The 20815-nt window shown below is 39.9% G+C and overlaps 2 protein-coding genes across 3 annotated transcripts; one reads left to right on the plus strand and one right to left on the minus strand.

Annotated features, from left to right (window-relative positions):
- Positions 1-216: 216 nt before the first annotated feature.
- vgll4l (vestigial like 4 like) lies at positions 217-4185 on the minus strand. Its single transcript, XM_067521626.1, has 5 exons — positions 3992-4185; positions 2179-2302; positions 1816-2059; positions 1150-1231; positions 217-1001 (listed from the first exon to the last, which is right to left on the minus strand). Exons 1-5 carry the CDS (start codon positions 4056-4058, stop codon positions 700-702), a joined length of 819 nt encoding a protein of 272 aa, XP_067377727.1. The 5' UTR covers positions 4059-4185; the 3' UTR covers positions 217-699.
- A 2033-nt stretch (positions 4186-6218) lies between these two features.
- Positions 6219-16293, plus strand: syn1 (synapsin I). Of its 2 annotated transcripts, none has more exons than XM_067521624.1 (14): positions 6219-6485; positions 6790-7171; positions 8068-8125; positions 9161-9252; positions 9420-9576; positions 9684-9773; positions 10250-10312; positions 10395-10537; positions 10677-10751; positions 10853-10955; positions 11062-11211; positions 11777-11846; positions 11973-12471; positions 13180-16293. In XM_067521624.1, exons 2-14 carry the CDS (start codon positions 6858-6860, stop codon positions 13313-13315), a joined length of 1950 nt encoding a protein of 649 aa, XP_067377725.1. In that variant the 5' UTR covers positions 6219-6485; positions 6790-6857; the 3' UTR covers positions 13316-16293. The 2 variants fall into 2 exon arrangements, with proteins under 2 accessions (XP_067377725.1, XP_067377726.1); XM_067521625.1 differs by having other exon boundaries at positions 13218-16293.
- Positions 16294-20815: the final 4522 nt, after the last annotated feature.

Consider the following 20815-nt stretch of genomic DNA (forward strand, 5'->3'; position numbering starts at 1 on the left):
TAAAATGTAGTGTGGGGACCAGACACATTGCAGACACATACTGACTCACTATGTCTGGTTCAGCACCCTGCCCAGTTTTACCAAGGTGTCCAGGAATTCAAAACCTTTGAATTTAAAAAGAGCGTTATTCATTTTGTGAGATGCATAGCTTATTTTTACATTATAAAAAAATTATACAGCTGTGATGCTTTTGCATAGAAATGACAACTACACAAAGCGTTTTAAGAATTTTTAATTTATTGTTTTCTTTTTAAACTTGATTTTGTGTACAGCATATGCACATAATGTTACGCAGCATATAGGCTAGTCGTTTAGACTACAAGAAACCCAGGTGTGTCTGAATATAAATATAATACAATGAAATTGTGGCATTCGGGCTGCATTAAAACAATGGCACAAAATTACAGGAAATGTAAAGGATTGTTTGGTTGATTTTTCAATCATCCCACATCACTATCTACTGTATCCTAGTTATTCAGATGTTATTGACAAGCAGGGTATAGAAATGTAACAATAAAGGATTATTGATACATTTGTCTGCATCATTGTGTCTTAAGTCTGGACACACAGAGGTCCAAAGTGACAGCACTCGAGAATCTGTTGGCTCGCTCTCTCAACGCTAGTCCTGGCATTTCCAGTCAAGTAGAGCCGCATGCAGTGAAATGTTAGAAGTCCAGTTTCCTCCAAAATCAGAGGTCATTAATTAACAGACCAGTGGCTGGAAGTTGGCGATGAGCTGCTGGTGGATTCTTTGTGGGTCTGATTAGGGCTGTGACTGTAAGTGGGAGAATGAGTAACACTCGGACTGCTGGGGGGAGTAGAAGAACAGGAGGAAGATTTGGACTTAATCTGCAGCCACTGGTCTCCCAAAGCCTTGGCGAAGTGGTCATCGACAGACACGCTGATGGAAAGCTGCTGAGAGTGAGCTTTCTGGTAGTTTATGCCAAGGCTCCTCTGGAAATGCTCCTCAACCACGTGATCGTAGTTGGATTTGGAAACCACTAAAAGAGAAAGGATGGATGACAAACATCAAATACACACCTAAGTGACTCAGTAGAGACAATCAGATATCTATAATATGATGCGAGTGTGACAAGTAGGGAGTGACCGTCTGGTGAGTGAGCTCATTCACCAGAGTGTGGGACTTACCTGATGAGTGGCTTCTGTGGACCACAGATCTGGATGAGGGGTTTCTTAGTGAGGAGACACAAGTGATCACAGAGGGACGCATCTGAAAAATAAAGAAAAAAGTTGGGTCTTTAATTAAATTTAAAAGATTAAAAGAACAAAGAAAAATTACATTTAATACTACATTAGCTCTACTTTGTGCTTTCTCTTCATCCCACCATTTTACGCAGCTTTGCATTTCCCATTAAAAAAAAACAAAACAGTGCACAACATTCAGTTTGAAAACAAAATGATTTGAAAACTGATTAAACTGGTTGGGTTTGGTCATGAGAATCAGCTCACTCCCAGTGTGGTGGCATAAACAGGTCAAAGACAGAGCAGTCTGTTTGGTCTTGTTGATGACATTCCTCCCTCCATTGCTCAAATTTTCAACCTGAATCCGGCTGGATTGCATAGCTCGGGCAAGCTCAGGCCTGTCTACACTCTCGGAAGTAGAATGGATTCACTGACTACAGATGGGAGATATAGCACTGCTGTAGGTAGCCTGGAGCTACTATGACACTACTAGGGAACATACAGTGCAGCGCTGCAAATTTTCAGGAGTTATCTCGGCCTACAGTCCTTAATATGTGAGAGAATCCCTTTGAACTTGTGGAAGCCACAAGCTTTGTTGTTGTGGTAAATTACCTGGATTTGAGCTGTGCTTTTAGTCTTTTCCTGTGTGTTTTCAGGCTCCTTTCTTGGTTTTTTGATGAGGGCAAGGGGTTCATCCATGACTGGTGTGTAGTACACATGGGTGGGTGGAGGGCTGGTAGGGCTGGGTGTGGGACTGCATGCTGATGAGGGACTCTGTGGGCTATTGAACACAACTGGTGCTGGTACTGCTCTCTGGGCAGCTCTACCAATGCATCTGCTCAGGGCCCGCTCACGTCTGAAACAAATAGACAGTGGAAAATGTAACATCTCTTTGAGAGAATTTGCATTAAGTAATAATATACTGTATTTAGAATTAAATTATTGTTGGTAACATGAATAATCAGTTTCACCCACCTTTCCTCCAATGTCAGGCCTCTTTCAAGACTGCGCTTGCGTTTGATTGGATACACTGTTGGGGCTCGAACCCGGTCATTTGTGATATGCCTGTATCTGTCTTCACTTCTGAGATGGGGCTGACCTAAATGAAAAAAATCAAAGAGCAGAATTAGAATTAGATGTTTTAAAATAATGAAATCATGGAACAGATGTTTTGACAATGGCTTATTTATGTAGAACAAGTGAGTGTATACTGGCACTGATAAGTTTACTACATCAATAATGGTGTGTGTCACACAGCGATGAGTAACTGCTTGTTTTGATGCATGACATCAACCTGCATGACAGCTATTCGTGGGAAAACGTTTTTTTGTCACCGTTAATTGTAAACTCCGTTAAGCTGTAGAACTCGATATACCTGATCAGTGAGGGTTACAAAACTGCACAACTAATTCAGTGCTAACGGTAAATGTTGTTTTTCTGCATAATGTTGGCATTCCGCCCTATCAGTCAAAATGGCACAACGAACACGTGTTGTTATGATGAGATGCCATGCCCATGCAACTGATAGCTTTTGGTCTTTAAGGACCCTGATTTGGGCGGCACCCCTTTTTTGAAAGGCCAATTAATGTGAATTCACATGCACACGCTGGATTTTTGCAACTACACAAGTTGAGACACATCAACAACGAGCTGCTGATGTCACAGACATGTTGAATAAATGGAGAGCCAGCTGTAAAGGGATTGTAAAGTTAATCTCCCAAAATGATTTTGGTGTCCCAGTTTTCTCATAAATTGAGGTTTACCAAGGACAACCAATAAGGACAAGTACAACAGCCGGAGTCACATTTAGTCAAAGCAGCCTGTTCTTGTCTCAATGAGTTCAAACTGTCACACATACAGTCAAACCACAAACCATTGTTTGAAAATGTGATGATAGCATAATTACACTGCGACTCATTGTTTGACTGTATGAACAGTTTACACTTGAAAATCCACATTGATGTGAGAGCGGGAGTCCTTTAAGTATATTCAAATTAATCAGTCAGTCTTTTAAAAGGAAACTGCCGATCCACAATACCTTATACCACCCTATTGTGCTAACACAATAGGTGATTATCTGTTTGCATGTAAAGCAAGAAACAAAAAAGCAGTTAAGTGTCACACAGACTACTTGCTTCAATACGCATTTTTAACAGGCTACACACTCCAACACCTGTGAGCTACTCCTTCACACACAGTGCCATTGTGGAGGGGGGCAGGTATAACCACACCTATGCTGATTTTCTAATGCCTCAGGCATAGTTATTTCTTCCTTATTAGCAGAGGGAATAAGCTGCCTGACCTTCTCTTTCATTCTGTGTAATCAGATTTTATGGAGATACAAAAGAAACATAGTTGGGAGTGACTATGGTTAGTTCAATCTTGAGGATCTTTAACACCAGCAAATATAAATAGAGAATCCTTTATTTTGTTCTGTTCTTTTCCCCAGTAAATTAACCAGAAAGAAATTAACTCACTATATGAAAATATCTTTTCTTTTTACCAAAAACTAAAACAATGCATACTACAATGTATATATATATATAGTATATAGTTTAAAATTAGTCTTCCTTTAGACTGCCATTACATTTTTTATTTGATACAGTATTTACATAAATGTCACGCTGTTACAATATCATGTAGAAATATAACATGACATAAGATCTAAACATATGGACATTTCACACTCAAATGTTAAGACATAACCATACAGAGACAGAGTTAACACAAGCATTCACTGTCATCAAGCAACACGGTGCAATAATGAAATAGTGATAATTAAACATACCTTCTAAAATGTAGACCTTAAAGCCACTGCTCATCCGAGTAATGTATTGGAAATTAGCCACAGCCATGACTCCTTGTTTTTGTTTGACTGGAGCCAAAATCAGAGGAGCACCTTGACTGCTGGAGCTTACGGAGACAATGTGCTTCAGTTATGGATTGTATTGGAAAGGTAATGAGATTCTGGATCTGAGCTCAGCCAGGTAAAGTATCAGGTGAGGGCAGATAGGTGCAGTGGCTTCCTTGTGACTCATTCCCTGCACTGACATTGGTTGTTATCTGACCAATGAAGAGCCCTCATTCACTTAGTGTTGTTATTGTGCTACAGGCGGAGTGTGCTTACAGGTAGGCCTGTCTCACAAAGTGAAGCTGCAAATGTCAAATAGTACCCCTTTATTTTGCTTTACTCAACATATTCCATTGCAGATGATAATTTAACAAAAACACCTCTTTGATCAAAAATCCGTGTTCTGACACAAGTTTCTAGATTTTTCTCTAAAGAAAATGAAGTGTGGCTTTTGTTTCCCCCCATAGAGTCAGCACCTGTCCCACCCCCTCACCCCCTTTCCTTCTAATCTGCAATCTCACCAAACTGCATTTTTTCCTAGTGCTTAGCCCACCGGAGCTCCAGTCATTCCACTGACCTGCCCATACACGTACACAGCTGTACTGTGAGCCTGCCACACCAGTAATCCAAAGGCTTTTGTTGATGGCAGACAAAGACTCCTAAGTCCTGGAAATGCTGCTTCCATGAGAACACTCTTGCCTCAGCACACTGAGGAGTTTGACCACACTTAGAAAATCTTTGGAGGTTACTTGTTCATATACTTGTTCATATGAGAAACTGGTGTTGCTGAATATGTACCACAAGTGTAATATGTTTTGATATATCTGTGAGAAACAATAAAAATATTATTGAGATAAAATCAGTAACAACGTGTACCATGTTTCCCCTTTGGACTTAAATAGGGTACAAACCTGTTGGAATGTATTTAATACTACAAGTGATTACTGTCTTAACAGGGCTGTAGCTGCTAGTGAGAAATATTGGTAGAACAATGAAAAGAGCTCTACAGGTAAAGGCTCTGCTGGGATCATACATAAAAATTTATTTGAGGTTAAATTAAGCTCAACACTGCCCCCTTTAAGTCAAACTCTGCCATAACATCAGAACCTAGTTTAATGAGATTTTGTTTTCACGCACAGCAGTAACTACTAGGTTGTGTTGATAACTGAATAAATCCCTACAATTGCATTAGATGGAAGTTTGTTCTGAACTTTAATCAAATCAATAAATACATTCACAAGGTGATAAACTGACACATTAAATACCGTTTTCACCAGTTGTCTTCTTACAACACCTTGATGTGATTTACAGCTACGTTTGGGCACAAATATGCTACACAAAGCTACCAGCGGTAACAAGCAAACAAACCAAACAAAAGCAACAACAGAAACATTTTGTAAACAAATGATCTGTTTCACCACACAAAGGACCAAAATGCACAATTTATTTAGTCTTTCTTTTATTTACGGCAGATTAAAAGATGGTGTTAAGTAATAGAGACCTTAGCCCCAATCTACACCAGACATTTATGATAAGGTGAACTCAGTGATGTATAACAGAGCCACATCACTGTTCAGTTACCATCACGGTTTAGTTTCCATAGTAGACCTGTCCCAGGGGGTCTGGATCTGGGGATCAGTGTATCACCAACAGACGGCGCATCTCTCACAGCATGTGGTGCCTGTTAAAAATCAAAAGTGACACCCTGTGTCAGAAGCTGAAAGGCAAAAAAGAAATGGGCCACTTCTGATGAACACAACGGGATGACATGTCACATCAATGCCCATATGCACCCCGTGGACCCAACAGCTGGTCCATTTCAAACATAGAGCGCCGCCGCTGTCACTGCTCTCATCAGCACCACCCTCCCATCCCAACACAGAGCTCCGTCAACCGGACAAACACAGGATGAACAATACAATACAATGTTCCGGCCAATTTTCTGTCAAAAAAGAGAATAGAAAACAGAATTAACTTAATTAAATTCCGACTTGTTAGGCTAGAAATAATAGCGCATTTAGAATAAATTAAGCTTTCGATATGATCGCTACATTCACCTCGTGCTATTACTTTTCTAATAATAAACCCCTAACAACCCTATTTAACTTAAGTTTATTTTGAAAGGAACTTTCGGAAGCCCTATTCTGCACACTATGTAACTTGACGCTGGTCCATCCTGGCAGGCTCCTTTCCCTCAGGATGACTGGGAGTGACGCAGGGCAGACGGAAAAAACTGGTCTCGAGGGTGAGGACAGGGAGAAGGGCTGTGAGACAAGAAGGACAGTATCTTTAATTTTGCAGGGTCAAGCCTCGATGCACGGCCTGCCTGTCTGCACAGAGGATATGAGAATCGCTTTCCTGTGAGAATCAGGCTAATAATAAGGAATCAACACCTCCTCGTCGGGGCGGATCAGTTTGGATACACTCCCAGGTAGGTTTCATCATGCCATGTTATGACTCTTACTACAAATGACTACAGTTACTTTGATTGGTGGGTTTAATAGCTAAATTTAATAGCTAAGCTCTTCATTTTACAAAAGTGAAAATGAATCATTTTATTGATGCCAGCCTAATGTACTCAATTTGTATCGTATTGGGGCTATTAACTATGGCTGTGTAATGGATTTGCTTTACATTAGCCCAATCCTTAATCCACAGTCACGATTTCTCAACCAACTCAAACAGATATTTAAAATCTGTTCTTAATTAATAACATAAGACGTGTTTCACCTTAGGATCACCGAGTTGTAAGACGCATTCAGTTGGAGGACCCCTCTCTCCGTCGTTTTAATAAGTCTCCATCATGAACTATCTACGTCGACGACTCTCGGACAGCAATTTTATGTCCAACCTCCCCAATGGCTACATGACTGATCTCCAACGCCCTGAGCCGCCGCAGCAAAGCCCTGCAGTGTCGCCCGGGCCGTCGGAGAGGCGCCAGTCCACCAGCCAGCAGCAGTCAGGGGGTGGAGGCTCCAGCTTCTTTTCATCCATATCCAATGCTGTCAAACAGACCACAGCTGCTGCTGCTGCGACCTTATCCGAGGCAGCGGACAGGGCAGGAGTCTCCAGCAGTGCCAAGATTCTCCTGGTTATTGATGACCAGCAGACCGACTGGTAAGAGTATAGTGCGTTTCGGCAGCACGCCTGCATCGTCTAGACAGAAATGTGTGCCAGGCCGTGGGTTGCAGTGGTCTAACATCTAGAAGGTCATATGATTCATCCAGTGCTGTGAGATGCATCACGTGCAACAGCTCGTAGGCTTCATGCTCAGATCAGAAACACCTTGCAGATGTCTTTGTGCAATAATAGTCCCATGGAAAAGGCGCATCACGCAGAAAGCAGAGAAGCCATTTTCAGTTGACGATCAGTTAGTGCTTGTGACGAATTCATATTGCAATCTGCCACTGACATACTGAAAACTGGCCCAACACCACCGTGACCATGCAGGCACTTTTAACTCGAGGGCAAATTTTGCGCACAACAGAAATGCACCACGTTAGTCAAGCTTCTTCACAGGTGCGCGTTATGTACGTAGTGTTGTGCAGTAACACTTTTATCTCAAAATAACACCCTGCGTGATAATAAACGAGGCACGTCAGAGTATCCTCATCACATCAAAATCCATGCATTCCACGGTGCAGAGGCAATGTGGTTCCACTGTGTAACAAGTAGGAGATGTGGATATTTATACTTCATATGGTGGATGGAGAAGACAAGGGCCAGTATGTTCTGTAATAATAATACATTACTATTATTATTAATAATAATACTAATGTCCTTATGTCAAACACATATATTATGTGCCAAGAAAATTGAAATTATGGTAGGGATTTTATTCCACTGGAATCTGCAGAGACATGGGATCACATTTTCATCAGACACGTACCTGCATACTCAGAATTTAAAATCCCTACGAATGCTGAATGAAACGTCAGTCATCAATCACTATTTGTGTGAAGACAAATTCATGTTTTACCTACAAACAACTGGCTTTCTTGTTTCACATTCAGGTTGAAGGTTTTCAGAGGAAGGAAAGTGCAAGGTGAATTTGACATCAAGGTTGAACAGGTGGGTTTTACATATGTAACATTTCGCTTCTTACTATGTTCCACTGTGCTTAGCAGGAAGGGAAACTTGTGACAAAAGAACTAATTTCACCTTTTGAACAGTAATATCATGGCGTTACCCGATTCCTTCATAAGACATTATACTGTATGTATTGTGTGTTTGTTAATTAATTGATGACACATCTATTTGTGCCATGACCTGGCAACCGCAATGCAAATAGCATATGGTTTACTTTTCTCTTGATGAAGGCATTGCTTTCATCATTAAGATGAGCTATGTTATTATGTGTGTTTATTAGAATTAAGTATTTATTCTACCTAAAAGCACAAGTCTATAAAACGTACACCTCTGCCCATCTTACACATTCCGTTTTCACTTTGGTTCTATTTTGGTTTCATGTCCTTATTTGTCGAGACGGTGCTGTCTCTAAGACATATAGATAAAGCCTACTTATTTGTCTACTTGAATGTTTGGTGCACTGATCAACAACTGGCTTGAGACTTGCATAAAATAATTCATGATTTATTCAATAAAAAACACATAAAACACCAAGTGAGCCTATAAAATGATAAGAACATCTCATAAGGGGAAACATATTTCTTACAAACATAGGTCAAACAACTGTGTAGCCCAAAAACTATTAATAATTTAATAAATTTGCGGATAGTAATGTGTAGTGTTATATGAATATTTCATCATACCCTATGTGTTGATCCCTATTTATGCTGTAGTCCACTTCAATCACCTTATAAGCAGAGAAGATCCTTAAAGTTTTAATATAATTTTCTCTGCCTCCATCATTTATCTTTCCCTCTATTTTTGTCCTTTTAGTTAATGTTGCACTAATGTTTCCATAATTTCATTTGTGGTCTTTTAACTGGAGAAACACACAGATAAAATTAGCCATCGTACAGTATCTCATTCAATTTGCCTCACATAGACAAATAGTCGCTCTCTCTGTCCTCCTGCTCTGATCAGGATCACAGTGACTTCTGTTTTTGTTTCGAGTAACGTTGGGTGATACTGTCTTTTTAGGCCGAATTCTCTGAAATCAACCTGGTAGCAAACGCCACAGGCACATACAATGTGAACATTGATGCAATCAGGAATGGACATAAGGTTTCTAAGTAAGTATTCAGAGAAATGTTTTGTCTTCTCAGTTTCATATAATGCAGCTGGTGCTCGTGAGATAGAATTTGAGTGTATGTGAAAACCTTTTTTCCTTAAATGCCTAGTAATTGATTATTTTGTCTTTCCCTGCAGTTTAATATTTTGCTAATGTCCCCTATCCCAGATCCTTTAAGCCAGACTTTGTACTGATCAGACAGCATGCCTTCAGCATGGACAAAAATGGAGACCATCGGAACATAGTGATCGGTTTGCAATATGCTGGACTGCCAAGTGCGAACTCTTTGCACTCAGTCTACAATTTCTGTGACAAACCTTGGGTGGTAAATAGAAATTAATGAATTTATTTGTTCATTTGAATCACACATTGTATTCATTTCAGCTAAATAGACACATAAAGTTGCATCACAAGCATTTGTGTTTGCTTCAGTTTGCTCAGATGTCCAGAATCTACAAGCAACTGGGCCCCGAGGATTTCCCACTGATTGAGCAGGTTTATTATCCTAACCACAAGGAAATGGTGAGTTCGTTGCCATCTGCTCTCTTCCCTTCCCGCATCCCCCTTTCCACTTGTGCTAATGGGTATGTCTTCATGCTAAGCAACCCTTAAAGAGACATACACACACACACAAGAACACTCAGACATGTCATCCCTCTGAACGGGTCACACATTATGAGCGTAATTCATTTTATGTCGTAACTGAGGCCAAAATAGATTCTCTGGTTAGTGTCTTGTTGTTTGTTCTTTTCTTGAGTTTTGGATTATTTCTGTGCCAAGTCAGTGTCAGTACAGTTAAAGTGACTATGTTGCTGCAGAGGAGTCATCCCCACCCCTGCAGTCACTGGCTGACAACACGGGACTGGCTTTCAAAGCATCAGTATGAATCAGAACTTCTTGCATATATAGAGGAGGGATGTTATGTGTGTCACTTTGGACTGATGGAAATGGATTATGAAGGTGAGAAATCTGAGTATGTGATAACGCTCTTGTTACAGATTACCTCCCCTCGATTCCCTGTGGTGGTAAAGATGGGCCACGCTCATTCAGGAATGGGAAAGGTAGTGCCAGTATCCTTAGATTTTTACTGATTTAACATGAATACCATATTTCTGAAACCTGATTTTTGAATTTTGACTCCAGGTGAAAGTGGACAATCAATATGATTTTCAAGATATTGCCAGTGTCGTGGCACTGACCAAGACTTATGCCACATCGGAGCCTTTTATAGATGCTAAGTACGATGTCCGCATCCAGAAGATTGGGAACAATTACAAGGCTTACATGTGAGTTTATTTAGCATATAGTCCTTGGTTCTTAGCATTTTACTCAAATGAATTAGCACAATTTTGCCAAAGAACCGACAATGGCATGCAGTGGCTGATGAAAATGGTAAAATGTGTGACATTTTGATTCTAATAACAGGAGGACGTCTATTTCTGGAAACTGGAAAACTAACACTGGCTCATCTATGCTTGAGCAGGTGGCCATGTCAGACAAGTAAGAACACATACAGTAAACGTAGATATGATGAAACTGTAAATCATATAGTCTGATGCCTCACTGTACTATTATAGTTTTGTTTAAACATGTTCTTACAGGTACAAAATGTGGGTGGACTCTTGTGCTGACATTTTTGGAGGGTTAGATATCTGTGCTGTGGAGGCTCTACATGGTAAAGATGGCAACGACTACATTATAGAGGTACTAGGAAGTGCTAGAATATTAAAAAGGGGGGAAATTCATCGCTGGTGATGAAGAAAATATATGAAATCCATCACGTTACGGTTTCCATCATGTTGTGTTTTAGGTTGATGACTGTTCAATGCCACTGATTGGAGACCAGCAGGATGAGGATCGTGTTCAGATCGCAGAACTGGTGGTTTCTAAGATGAACGAGACTGTTCCACGCACTTCAAGCTCTTCCACAGTCCGTGCAGCATCTGGACAGCCAGCACAGGTTATCTTACCTCAGAGACTTTATTTTAGCAGCAGGAACCTCTTCCCTCTCTTTATTTTCACCACTGTCTATTTTATTTAACATGTGAACAAAGCACACTAATACAATATGAATTAGAACCAGACTGATAAACGGTTTTAAGGCTAAAGCTTTTGATTAAAGCTTTCCATTATTTTAGTTTTTGATTCATTTTTTAGCTGTTAGAAACATAGATACTGATTAATCTACAAGTAGCTTAAATCAGATTATAAACCTATCACTGATGTATTGACATTATTTCGTAATGATATTTGGTTCAGATTATATTTGTACATATACAGTATATAAATACAAAATATACAGAACAACACATGTCCAGATTTACACAGTGCCTGTTCATACAAGCCTTTATATATCAAAGGACCTTTAAGGCCATAGTTGGCATAGAATCTTTAGAAAATATATACAAAATAACACAATTATTACAGTGACAAGGTTTGAACATTTTCTTTCCCCACTTATTGGGTTCTATCATTATCATTTTTTTGATTTTACCATCTGTCCATTTAACTCATGTGTTTTGTAGAAAGCAGTATCTCCTCAGCCTGTCTCACAGCCGAGAGTACCACAGGCTCAACAGCGCCCCTCTCCTCAGGGTAAGATCTTTTTCATATATACAAAAAAAATTAAATGTACATTGGCTTTTGTTTACAAATAGCTTTTCTTCACTTATCATTTGGAAAATATTTAAATATGATTAATGTTCTTGTTTTTGTCTGAAGGTGGTCCTCAGCAAAGTCCCCCATCTCAGCAGCGCCCACAGCCTCAAGGACAACCACCTGCACAGGCCCAACAGTCAGTTGCCAACCCTGCCACGGGTGACTCCAGTGCCCAGCCACGGCCACCAAGTCAGAGAGCTCCTCAAGGCCAGAGACCTACTTCTGGCCAGGGCTCTTCTCAGCAAAGCCCAGGGGGTTCCCCACAAGCTCAGAGACAACAGTCTAAACCCTCTGCAGGAGGCCCCAGCCAGAAACCTTCTGGGGGGCAATCCCAGCAGCAGAGGCCTGCCCAGCCCACTAGGCAACAGTCACAGGGGGGTGCACAGCAGCAGAGGGCTCCTGGCCAGCAAAGTACCCCAGGAGCACCTACAACCCAGCAACCCCGACCTGCTGCTCAGGGCCAAGGGGGCCCAGGAGGACGACCCCTGCTTCAGCAAAAGCCTCAACCCCCACAGAAACCAAGTCAGGACAACACGGCTATGGGCGGCTCTCCACAGCTAAAGTAGGTAACTTTATATTATAAATGACGTGGGATAAGTTTCCTCTCATTTTTCATAAAGTGAGCTTTACAGAAGCTCTGAACAGGCCTTGACTTTCTGCCTACACTGAGATTTGCATGTCACATGGAACGACTAGTCTTTAATGACAAATTATCCACCTGAATGTGCATGATGTATGGACTTTTATTTTTGTCTTTTACATTCTTTAGACCTTCAGCAACAGTTTCAAAAAACATAACGTCTCAGAGGTTGTGATACATAAAAACTCATTAAAAACAACAATCAGAAGTTGGCTTGTAGTTGAGAATCATATTTCGTCATTACATCACTCATAACCCAACTTTTTTAAATCCTACTTTTACATTAGGTTTCTATATGTTGCAGGCACGAGCAGGTAAACATTAATAATTAAAAATGACTTTAATTATTTTAATTAAATTACACTGAGCACCGACATAACATAAAATCTGTTATCAGTTACTTTTTAAACATGCATCACTTTGCATTCAGAAAAGTCATTCACTCTGCATATCATATCAAAGCTTACTTGAAATGATAAGGCAATACTGAATGATCATATCATCTTTACTGAGCCTTGCCTCTCCTGTCTCTCTCTCTCTTGTCGTGCTCCGGTCTTTTCATTCCATGGGGTTCCTGCATGACTTTAATAGCTTTTCCTCTGCTCTATTACCACTTTCCTCTCTTTATAGCAAGTCCCAGTCTCTTACCAATACCTTCAACATTCCAGAAACCCCAGCTCCACGAGCCAGCCTTAGCCAGGACGAGGTGAAGGCTGAAACCATACGCAATCTACGCAAATCTTTTGCCGGTCTCTTCTCAGACTGAGACGGCGTAAGTCCCCCCCCCTGCACACACACCTCCTCCTACATACATAGTGATGGACAGGCTAACTGAAGGACAGATTGCTTCTTCCCCCAATGAACAAGGACCAGCAGGATCATGTCTGCAGTTCATGTACATTGACCCTTGAAGATGTACACACTGACACCCACTGCCTAAATAATAAAAATGTTTTAAATCGAACAAAATGTAGAATACACAGTAAATTTAGGTATTAATGTCTGAAACATTCCTTACCTTGCCTCAAGCTTAAGTAAGCCATTTGCTCATTGTGTCACATGAACTAAGAACATAGACAACCGCTTATACATGCTACACAAAAGCCTGTATATGCATGAGCACACATACAGAAAAATATGATACAAAACAACTAAATACTGCTCCCACTTGTTTGTTGGTGGTGTAATGTCATTGTGGTCTTTATGTTCTAATCTTGGTCATAGTTTAGCCAAACAAGCAAATGACTTTTGGGACTGTGTGAAAATTATCGCTGTGTGGAGGAGTGCTAAATGTTGTATAAAATTTTACTGAAAAGCAAAGTCCTTCCAACTTTGTTATTTAGTCTCAGAATAACAGAGGGAACATAAAAAATAGTTTATTTTTGAATAAAGAGCTCCTAACTATTATAGCGTAACTATTTACAGTAATTTCTTTAAAAAAAAATACATATCACAACATAAATTATGAAACAAACTAAGACATGAGATGACTCCGACTTCAACTGATAATTTCTATACAGTCCTTAACAGCACAGCTGCACACAGTGTTAGCTAATGCTAGATCCGTTTGAGTTGTTGACCGCTCATAGTGATGTTTTAGCTGCATGTCAACAGGAGGCAATGGTTGCATTTTACAACCCCCTGACATTGGCGCTCGTAACTCTGTTGTCACATGTAGTTAAATTACTTAGTACAGTAGCCTAGTAGGTGTTGTGAGTATGTTGTTGCTGCCACTTTTCTTCCAGTTTTTTGTCGCACAAGAACAAATGCTCGAAAGTTCTCCACCTTTAAAGCATGCCTTACACAGACAAGAAAGTCAGATCAAATGGAGCTGTCTCAGGGATGTCCATTTGATTGTGACACTTGTATGTGGGTGAGGGTCTTCCATTACCATGTTATTGTGGTTGTACCAGTGATGAAGGAAAAGCATGCATTTTAATGAAGTAGAATGTTTTTTTTTTTATTATTTCAAATGTATTTGCACAGAGTATACTGCAAAATTATACTTGAATACAGCGACACAGACACAGAATGATGTGTAAAGTCTATATTTTCAGGTTAACTCATCTGCCACTTGACAAAGCAACAACTCACCCACTCTGGGGTGCTACTGTAACATGTCTGTGACAGGTGTGGTACAGTAAGATGCAGCATAGGCAGGGTTGGCAACTGTTCAGGGACAGTTAGTGAAAAATTAGATTATTAACCGTTTCATTTCAGATTCCATTTATGTTTAAGGAATGTAATGAGAAAACCTTATGACTATAAACCAGCCATTGACTGGATGCACAGTAGGTCAGGGAATTATGTCAGGGTGATTTTAGGGTTAAGCAGTAGGTAAGTGCACTTCGCACTTAAGTAAGTCTGATCTTGAGCCTGTGTGGTACAGTGCAGCAGAGTTTCTGCTCCAATATATAACTCAGTTTTCAACGGGTTCATAGTCTATAAGGACAGACCATACTCCAAAGGATACTCAGCCAAGGAATGTTACAAACTGTATATGTGCTTCATCTCTACAATAATAAATAAAGAAAAATAATATAAAAATATAGGAATGTCAACTGTGGGATGCAGTTCCCACCCCTCCTTTGGATGGACGGCCGTTTCTTTGATCACTAGTCTGAAAATCTGAGCTGCCACTGGAAAATGATTCAGGTTCCAGGCACTAAAAATGTCTTCCAGAAGGAGTGCTTTCTATTCTAATGTTGACGTAGTATGGCAATATCATGCTTTATATAGAAGACCCGATAGCCAAATATATAAAAGAGTCTTGGTTCCCCTGCAGATTCTCCATGCTGCCTGTGTTTATCAGTCTCTTTGTGCAGCCACAGTGACCCCTTGTGCTCAATAGTGCATAAACGTGTGAATGTTGTTCTTTGACCAGTCAAACCAAACAGATGTGTTGTACAGAACTCTGAGTGATGCGGATTGTCACATTTATCCCCTGCTGCTATTTGTGCTTCTTGATATTATGTGTGTCTCTGATTTATTTATTTGTATTTTTCATTTGTGTTTTTTTTTCCAGTTACTTGCTGTACATGCTTCAGTTCTTTCTCTGATAGTGAATTGGCTCTTTATTTAAAATTTTACAGCAACTCGGTGTCCGTACACGATTGTCAAATTTGTTGTGGCACAGCCTACTGCCAAGAGAAACAGTAAGAGAAGCCTTGTGCAATTGTTACACTGAGTGTGTAATTTATGAAAATGAGCCATCAGAATTAGCATGGACGAATAACTTTGTATAATGTCGTTCTGTCACTCAGAGGCCTCTTAACCATATTAAGACATACCATTTGCTATGGCACAGACATGATAAACTGTGACAGCATTGTGAAAAAAGTGTATGTACTTACAGTATGTTTTTTATATTCTTCGAGTTTTTTTTCCATTTTGAAGGTTTACCTTAATTATGGTGGTATATTTATCTGTGAATGTACATGTTTTCTTTGTTATAGCTAGTTCAATTGGTTTTTAAATGCACTGTATGACCATTGTGAAAAGAGTGAAACCTTACAAATTTGAACTGATCATCAGTCAATGCCTGCCAGATTTAAAACTCATAAATGTAAGTGCAAAAATAAAGCTAAGGTTTGTGTTAATCAAAACATAAGATACTGCATATTGTAAATCATGGTGGATTATTAAGTGTAAAATTTGATGTTATATGCAATGTAGCTAAATAATGTGAAAATGAGTATGTTATTTAACATGCACATGTCTAATAAAGTCTATGATCAACAATGACTTTTTGTTTTGTTTTGTTGTTAATACTGATTGACCAGCTTGGACAAATGATGTCGGTGAATTTATGTTGCAAACTGTAAACTGTGCATTTGTGTCTTGCACAAGTTCTAATTGCAGTCACACTAATGTGACCACAAGGTGGTGTGAGTTTACAGTCTGACAAGATTAACCAGGGTTATGTAATTCTTTTCACACTTGTGAAATGAGCATCTCTGTGTTTGAGCAATGCTATTTATTACATTTGTATAAAATGTATTGTTTTGCTTGGGCAAATGCTTTGGTCGTAAGATAACACATGTACAAATGTGCAATGACATTTGATTAGAAAAAATATTATTCCTGCTGATTAAAAAAAAAAATTAGAGTAGATTTACATTAAAACAGTTTCTCTGCAGAAACAGATTTGGGTTTTTTCTTTTACTGTGTTTTGGAAAGCTATGATAACTTTACAATTTGAGTTGGACTCACAAAAAAAAACACAAATGCTAATGCTTGCATAATCCTATTAAATTAAACTAATTCTGGCACATATGAACAAGCAGCTCCCTGAAGACCACTCATCATAGTTTAGCCTATCTTTTCTTAGAATAATGGCCTAATTCATGGTGTCTGAGGAAAAACACATGTATTATGTTCCAGTATCTTTTGGTCTTTAATTAGGGCTACACATGTGAATGTAGCAGCTGCAGTTGAGGGAGGCCACTATTATTATGCACACCCCCTGTCAAAAAGGACAACCGCATTTCATTCTTGTTTTGCACATACACTGATTTCATCTTCAGCTGAAACAAATACATTAAGGCTGAGATATTTAACTTTCTCACCTAACTATAAAATTACTCGCCCTATCTAAATATTTTGGCTGGCAAGCACTATGCAGCAGCACAGGGTTCAATTTTAATCACCAAACGGATCAATTTCCTTTTCCCTTGAATGATTTCATTGCAGACAAAAGTGTTTGGTGGGCAACTTGCAGGCGGGATGTTATATACTGTAGCTGCTTGCTCGTGAAAGGTCAGTGGGATTTTTAAAGCCCTGTCTGCTTGATTGCATTTCTTATCTTATGGTGCCCAGAAGGCCGTACCGTTCTCTCCAAACAGAGCTAGGTTTAGTTAGCAGCCGAGAGGCTTGATTCACACAAATCAAATAGTCAACAGGTTATTGGACAAAATTGGTCTGGCTACCAAACAACAAGAAAGCACAAAATTGTGATCTTCTCCCTCCACAGTCAAAGACCAGAGATTTCCTGTATAATCCTTCTGATGCAACTTTTATGACTCAGCACATCATAAATAAAGGATTTCCAGTGACAGTGTTGTTCTCTTAGTGAAGAAAAAATGGGAGGGGCACTCATGACTTCTTTGAGCCAGGATATTTCTAGATCTGACCTATTTAAATGGCCCAGAGAAGCTACGAACACAGGTGCATCTGGATGGTTGCAACTGCCAGCCAGAATGTGAAACTACATACATTAAGATGCTATTAAATCCCAAATTGCATCAAGTGTCAAAACTGATTTGCCTATAAAGTTTGATGGGAGAATGGACAAATTACACAGGAGTCAAATGGGAACTTTGCCAGGAATGGGGGAGGAGGACCAGTTACATTTGTTTCATTAATTTCAATTACATATGAAATAAATGTTCATTCTTTTATGGAGAGAAAAAAGTCCACAATTCAGTTGTATTATTCAGCAATCAGAGGATAGTCTTTGAAAGGGAAAGTGAGTGGCTGTTACAGCTATTATACATGGCCTGCAGCATTGCACAATTAGTGCAACTCAGTACTGCTTTGCATTGTGCTGCTGTGGGATGGAGGGCAAATGATATCCATATTTAGAAAGACCTCATTGATTCTTCCTAAGCGAGGCACAAAAGACTTGTTGTCTGTCCAGACTTGAATAGCAGGACCTTAATGATAACCCAGCATTCTAAAACCTGCTGCTGACCTCAAGCTGCGTTTGCAAAACTGGTGAAAGTCCGAGTCAGAGCAGTTTTCTTCAATTGTAATAAAACTGCATTTTGTTTCCATGTTGTTACGTAACGATATCATGGTGACAGTGCACAAACACAAATAATTCACACCATCAGGAGCCCTCATAAAGAAGCTGCACCCACCAAGAGGCCCGTCTATTCCATCCAAATGTGTTTCCCCTTTAATAAACTTGCACACATGACTGAATGATTCCTTAGCCAAAATGGCAGATGATGAAGAATGAGAGAGGGGTGTGTAGTAAAGATTTAATTAAGCCTCACCATGGGATGTCTTACTGTGACTCCAGAGACCAGGACATAGCAGTTTGTGTTTGCTCAGTGCATCTGTGAATAATATCTACACTATTTTTGCTTTGACCTATATGTACTGAGAAGAGGATCTGAGAATATGCCCACGTGAGTGCAGGTCTTTCTTCCTGCCTTCTTTTCACCATGAATCTGCTAAAGGAGCTCTACTCAATTGAGATTTAAATTGTCACACTCTGCTAGAGTTAATGTGAGACATGAGGGACATCTGCACTGTATGTTTCTGCTAAATGCACAGTGGATATGAGGCTGCACTGCTGAATCCCTCCTGAGGTGCATTTGCAGATTGTTGCAGGCTTACAAGCAATTTTCACCTCCCCTACGTTTTATGTTCGTGACGTAGATTTTATGGTCTCCATGGAAGATTCCCATCAGCACTTTACTTCATTCCCTTTTAAATCAAGTCAGTCTCTTTTGCTCCTACTCAGTGAGGGTTGCCATGGATACCGCTCCCAAATGATCTTGCTTGTACATGAATTTGTTTATGAGTTTTACTTGGAATAGATTGGAATTTTATTCTTTCCTTGTAGTCAAAGTAACATTATTTACTAATCATGCAGGTTTTCTTTTATGTTTTAATGCTTATTCTATTCTGAATTCTTCTTTTCTAACAACATAAAGATACAGAGCACTTACATTAATTGTGTTTTTTTAGGGAGTGATCATGAAATATCTTCTACTTCTTTTGCCACTTGTACAACATGTTGTATCGGCTACCAGAGGACACCAGCAACCGCATCTCTAGCAACTTTACTCAAGCCTAGCAATCCACTAAAGATAATCTAGTCTGATCTTTGGGGAATCAAAACTATGCCAATGTGGATTCTATACTTCCCTGCTGAGCATCCAAGTACTTTATTTGGAGGCTTCTAAATCCTCATAAAAACATTTGGTTTGAGTGGCCAGCACCCTATATGGCCAACCACTACTGTAAATTATGTCTGAAGCAGGAAAGATGAGAAGAGAGGATTGAGTGGTTTAATTTGTTGGGGACTTAATCAGAGTTCTTTTGGAATTAAGGGAAGATTCCCAGTGAGTGTTCAGATTCACCACTGGCGTACTTCACTTTCCTCAAAGTCCAAAAAACTGGGCAAACTACATACTTTATACCTGCATTTAAAGGTCCCATAAAATGTCAAAGCATATGTCTAATAGAGCTTATTTTCAACTGTGTGAAATATCCACTATACTGTAGTGACCGTAGACAACATTCCAAGCTACCCTGGGGTTGTCTTGTGTCACAGTCAAGCTGAAATGTATTTGCATTAACATCTCTGTGTAATGTGCTTCCTTGTCCAAAATAACTGAAGCTGAGAGATGCTTTGTAATAGCCTGCCACACTTGCTATTTTGGGCTGGACTTTGTAAGCAACAGGGCCTGGCTGTGTGCATCCCCACATCTCTTATGTAACTACCTTCGATGGGAACACAAAAATCCGAAATAAGGTTTTGTAGAGAGTCATTTAATCTCACATAGAGTTAAACTGGGACAGCTGGAGAAATGAACGTTGTTTAAAGTGCCAGTATAAGCAGAGAACAGAGTAGGAACGAAGCTGAATGTCCAGATTCTTCCTTATGGCTCATTATGGCTGTGTCAGAGCAGCATGAATGCTTGTTTGTGGCTGAGTGAAGCAGCACCCTGCTTTAAAGTTGTTACTTTGTGGTGGTGTAAGGTTGATTGATCTCTGTCAGAGAAACCTCTAATCAACTGAGAACCATTGATTTCCTCTCCTCACACCCTACAAGGTGCCTGAAAGACACCTGCTAGCAGCCAGCTGACAGACTCTTATGCCTGCTAACCAACAGCTGACATGAACTGGTGCCAATGCACTGTGCTGGAGAGGGTGACTCACACACGCTCAGAGAGATCCCACTCTCAGAGATGCTGGATGTAGCACAATGTGAGATGCACTGTACTGTCATTTTCAATCGCATCTCATACACATGGGATGTCACAGGTGAAATCTCGATTAGCTGTGGTGTTTTGTAACCAGGATACAGGCAGGAAAAGTATTGATAATCAAAAAAAGAAAGGTTATCACCCACAGTAAGAAAGCAGTCTTTCTTTCCTGTAATGAGTTCTCTCAAAGCTAAGTATCATTGCTTCTGCCTGATCAGCACAGTGTGTCTGAAGTGATTTCTATCCACTGTGAGAGTGCTTCACTAAGCAGTTTTCCTGCAGCAGTCACATGCCCTGCACTGGGATTCACTGCCAGCTGTCCC

The sequence above is a fragment of the Channa argus genome, chromosome 11 (genome assembly GCF_033026475.1).
Source record: "Channa argus isolate prfri chromosome 11, Channa argus male v1.0, whole genome shotgun sequence".
Taxonomy (NCBI): Eukaryota; Metazoa; Chordata; class Actinopteri; order Anabantiformes; family Channidae; genus Channa; species Channa argus.

Excerpts from the sequence above, each read along its gene's own strand:
- vgll4l (XM_067521626.1), bottom strand. The coding sequence starts at position 4,058 with ATGGCTGTGGCTAATTTCCAATACATTACTCGGATGAGCAGTGGCTTT. Across the intron at positions 2,060-2,178 it reads GGCCTGACATTGGAGGAAAG|ACGTGAGCGGGCCCTGAGCA; the intron begins GTGGGTGAAACT and ends TATTTGTTTCAG. Across the intron at positions 1,002-1,149 it reads CCACAGAAGCCACTCATCAG|TGGTTTCCAAATCCAACTAC; the intron begins GTAAGTCCCACA and ends TTTCTCTTTTAG.
- syn1 (XM_067521624.1), top strand. The coding sequence starts at position 6,858 with ATGAACTATCTACGTCGACGACTCTCGGACAGCAATTTTATGTCCAAC. Across the intron at positions 10,538-10,676 it reads AACAATTACAAGGCTTACAT|GAGGACGTCTATTTCTGGAA; the intron begins GTGAGTTTATTT and ends TTCTAATAACAG. Across the intron at positions 12,472-13,179 it reads GGCGGCTCTCCACAGCTAAA|CAAGTCCCAGTCTCTTACCA; the intron begins GTAGGTAACTTT and ends CTCTCTTTATAG.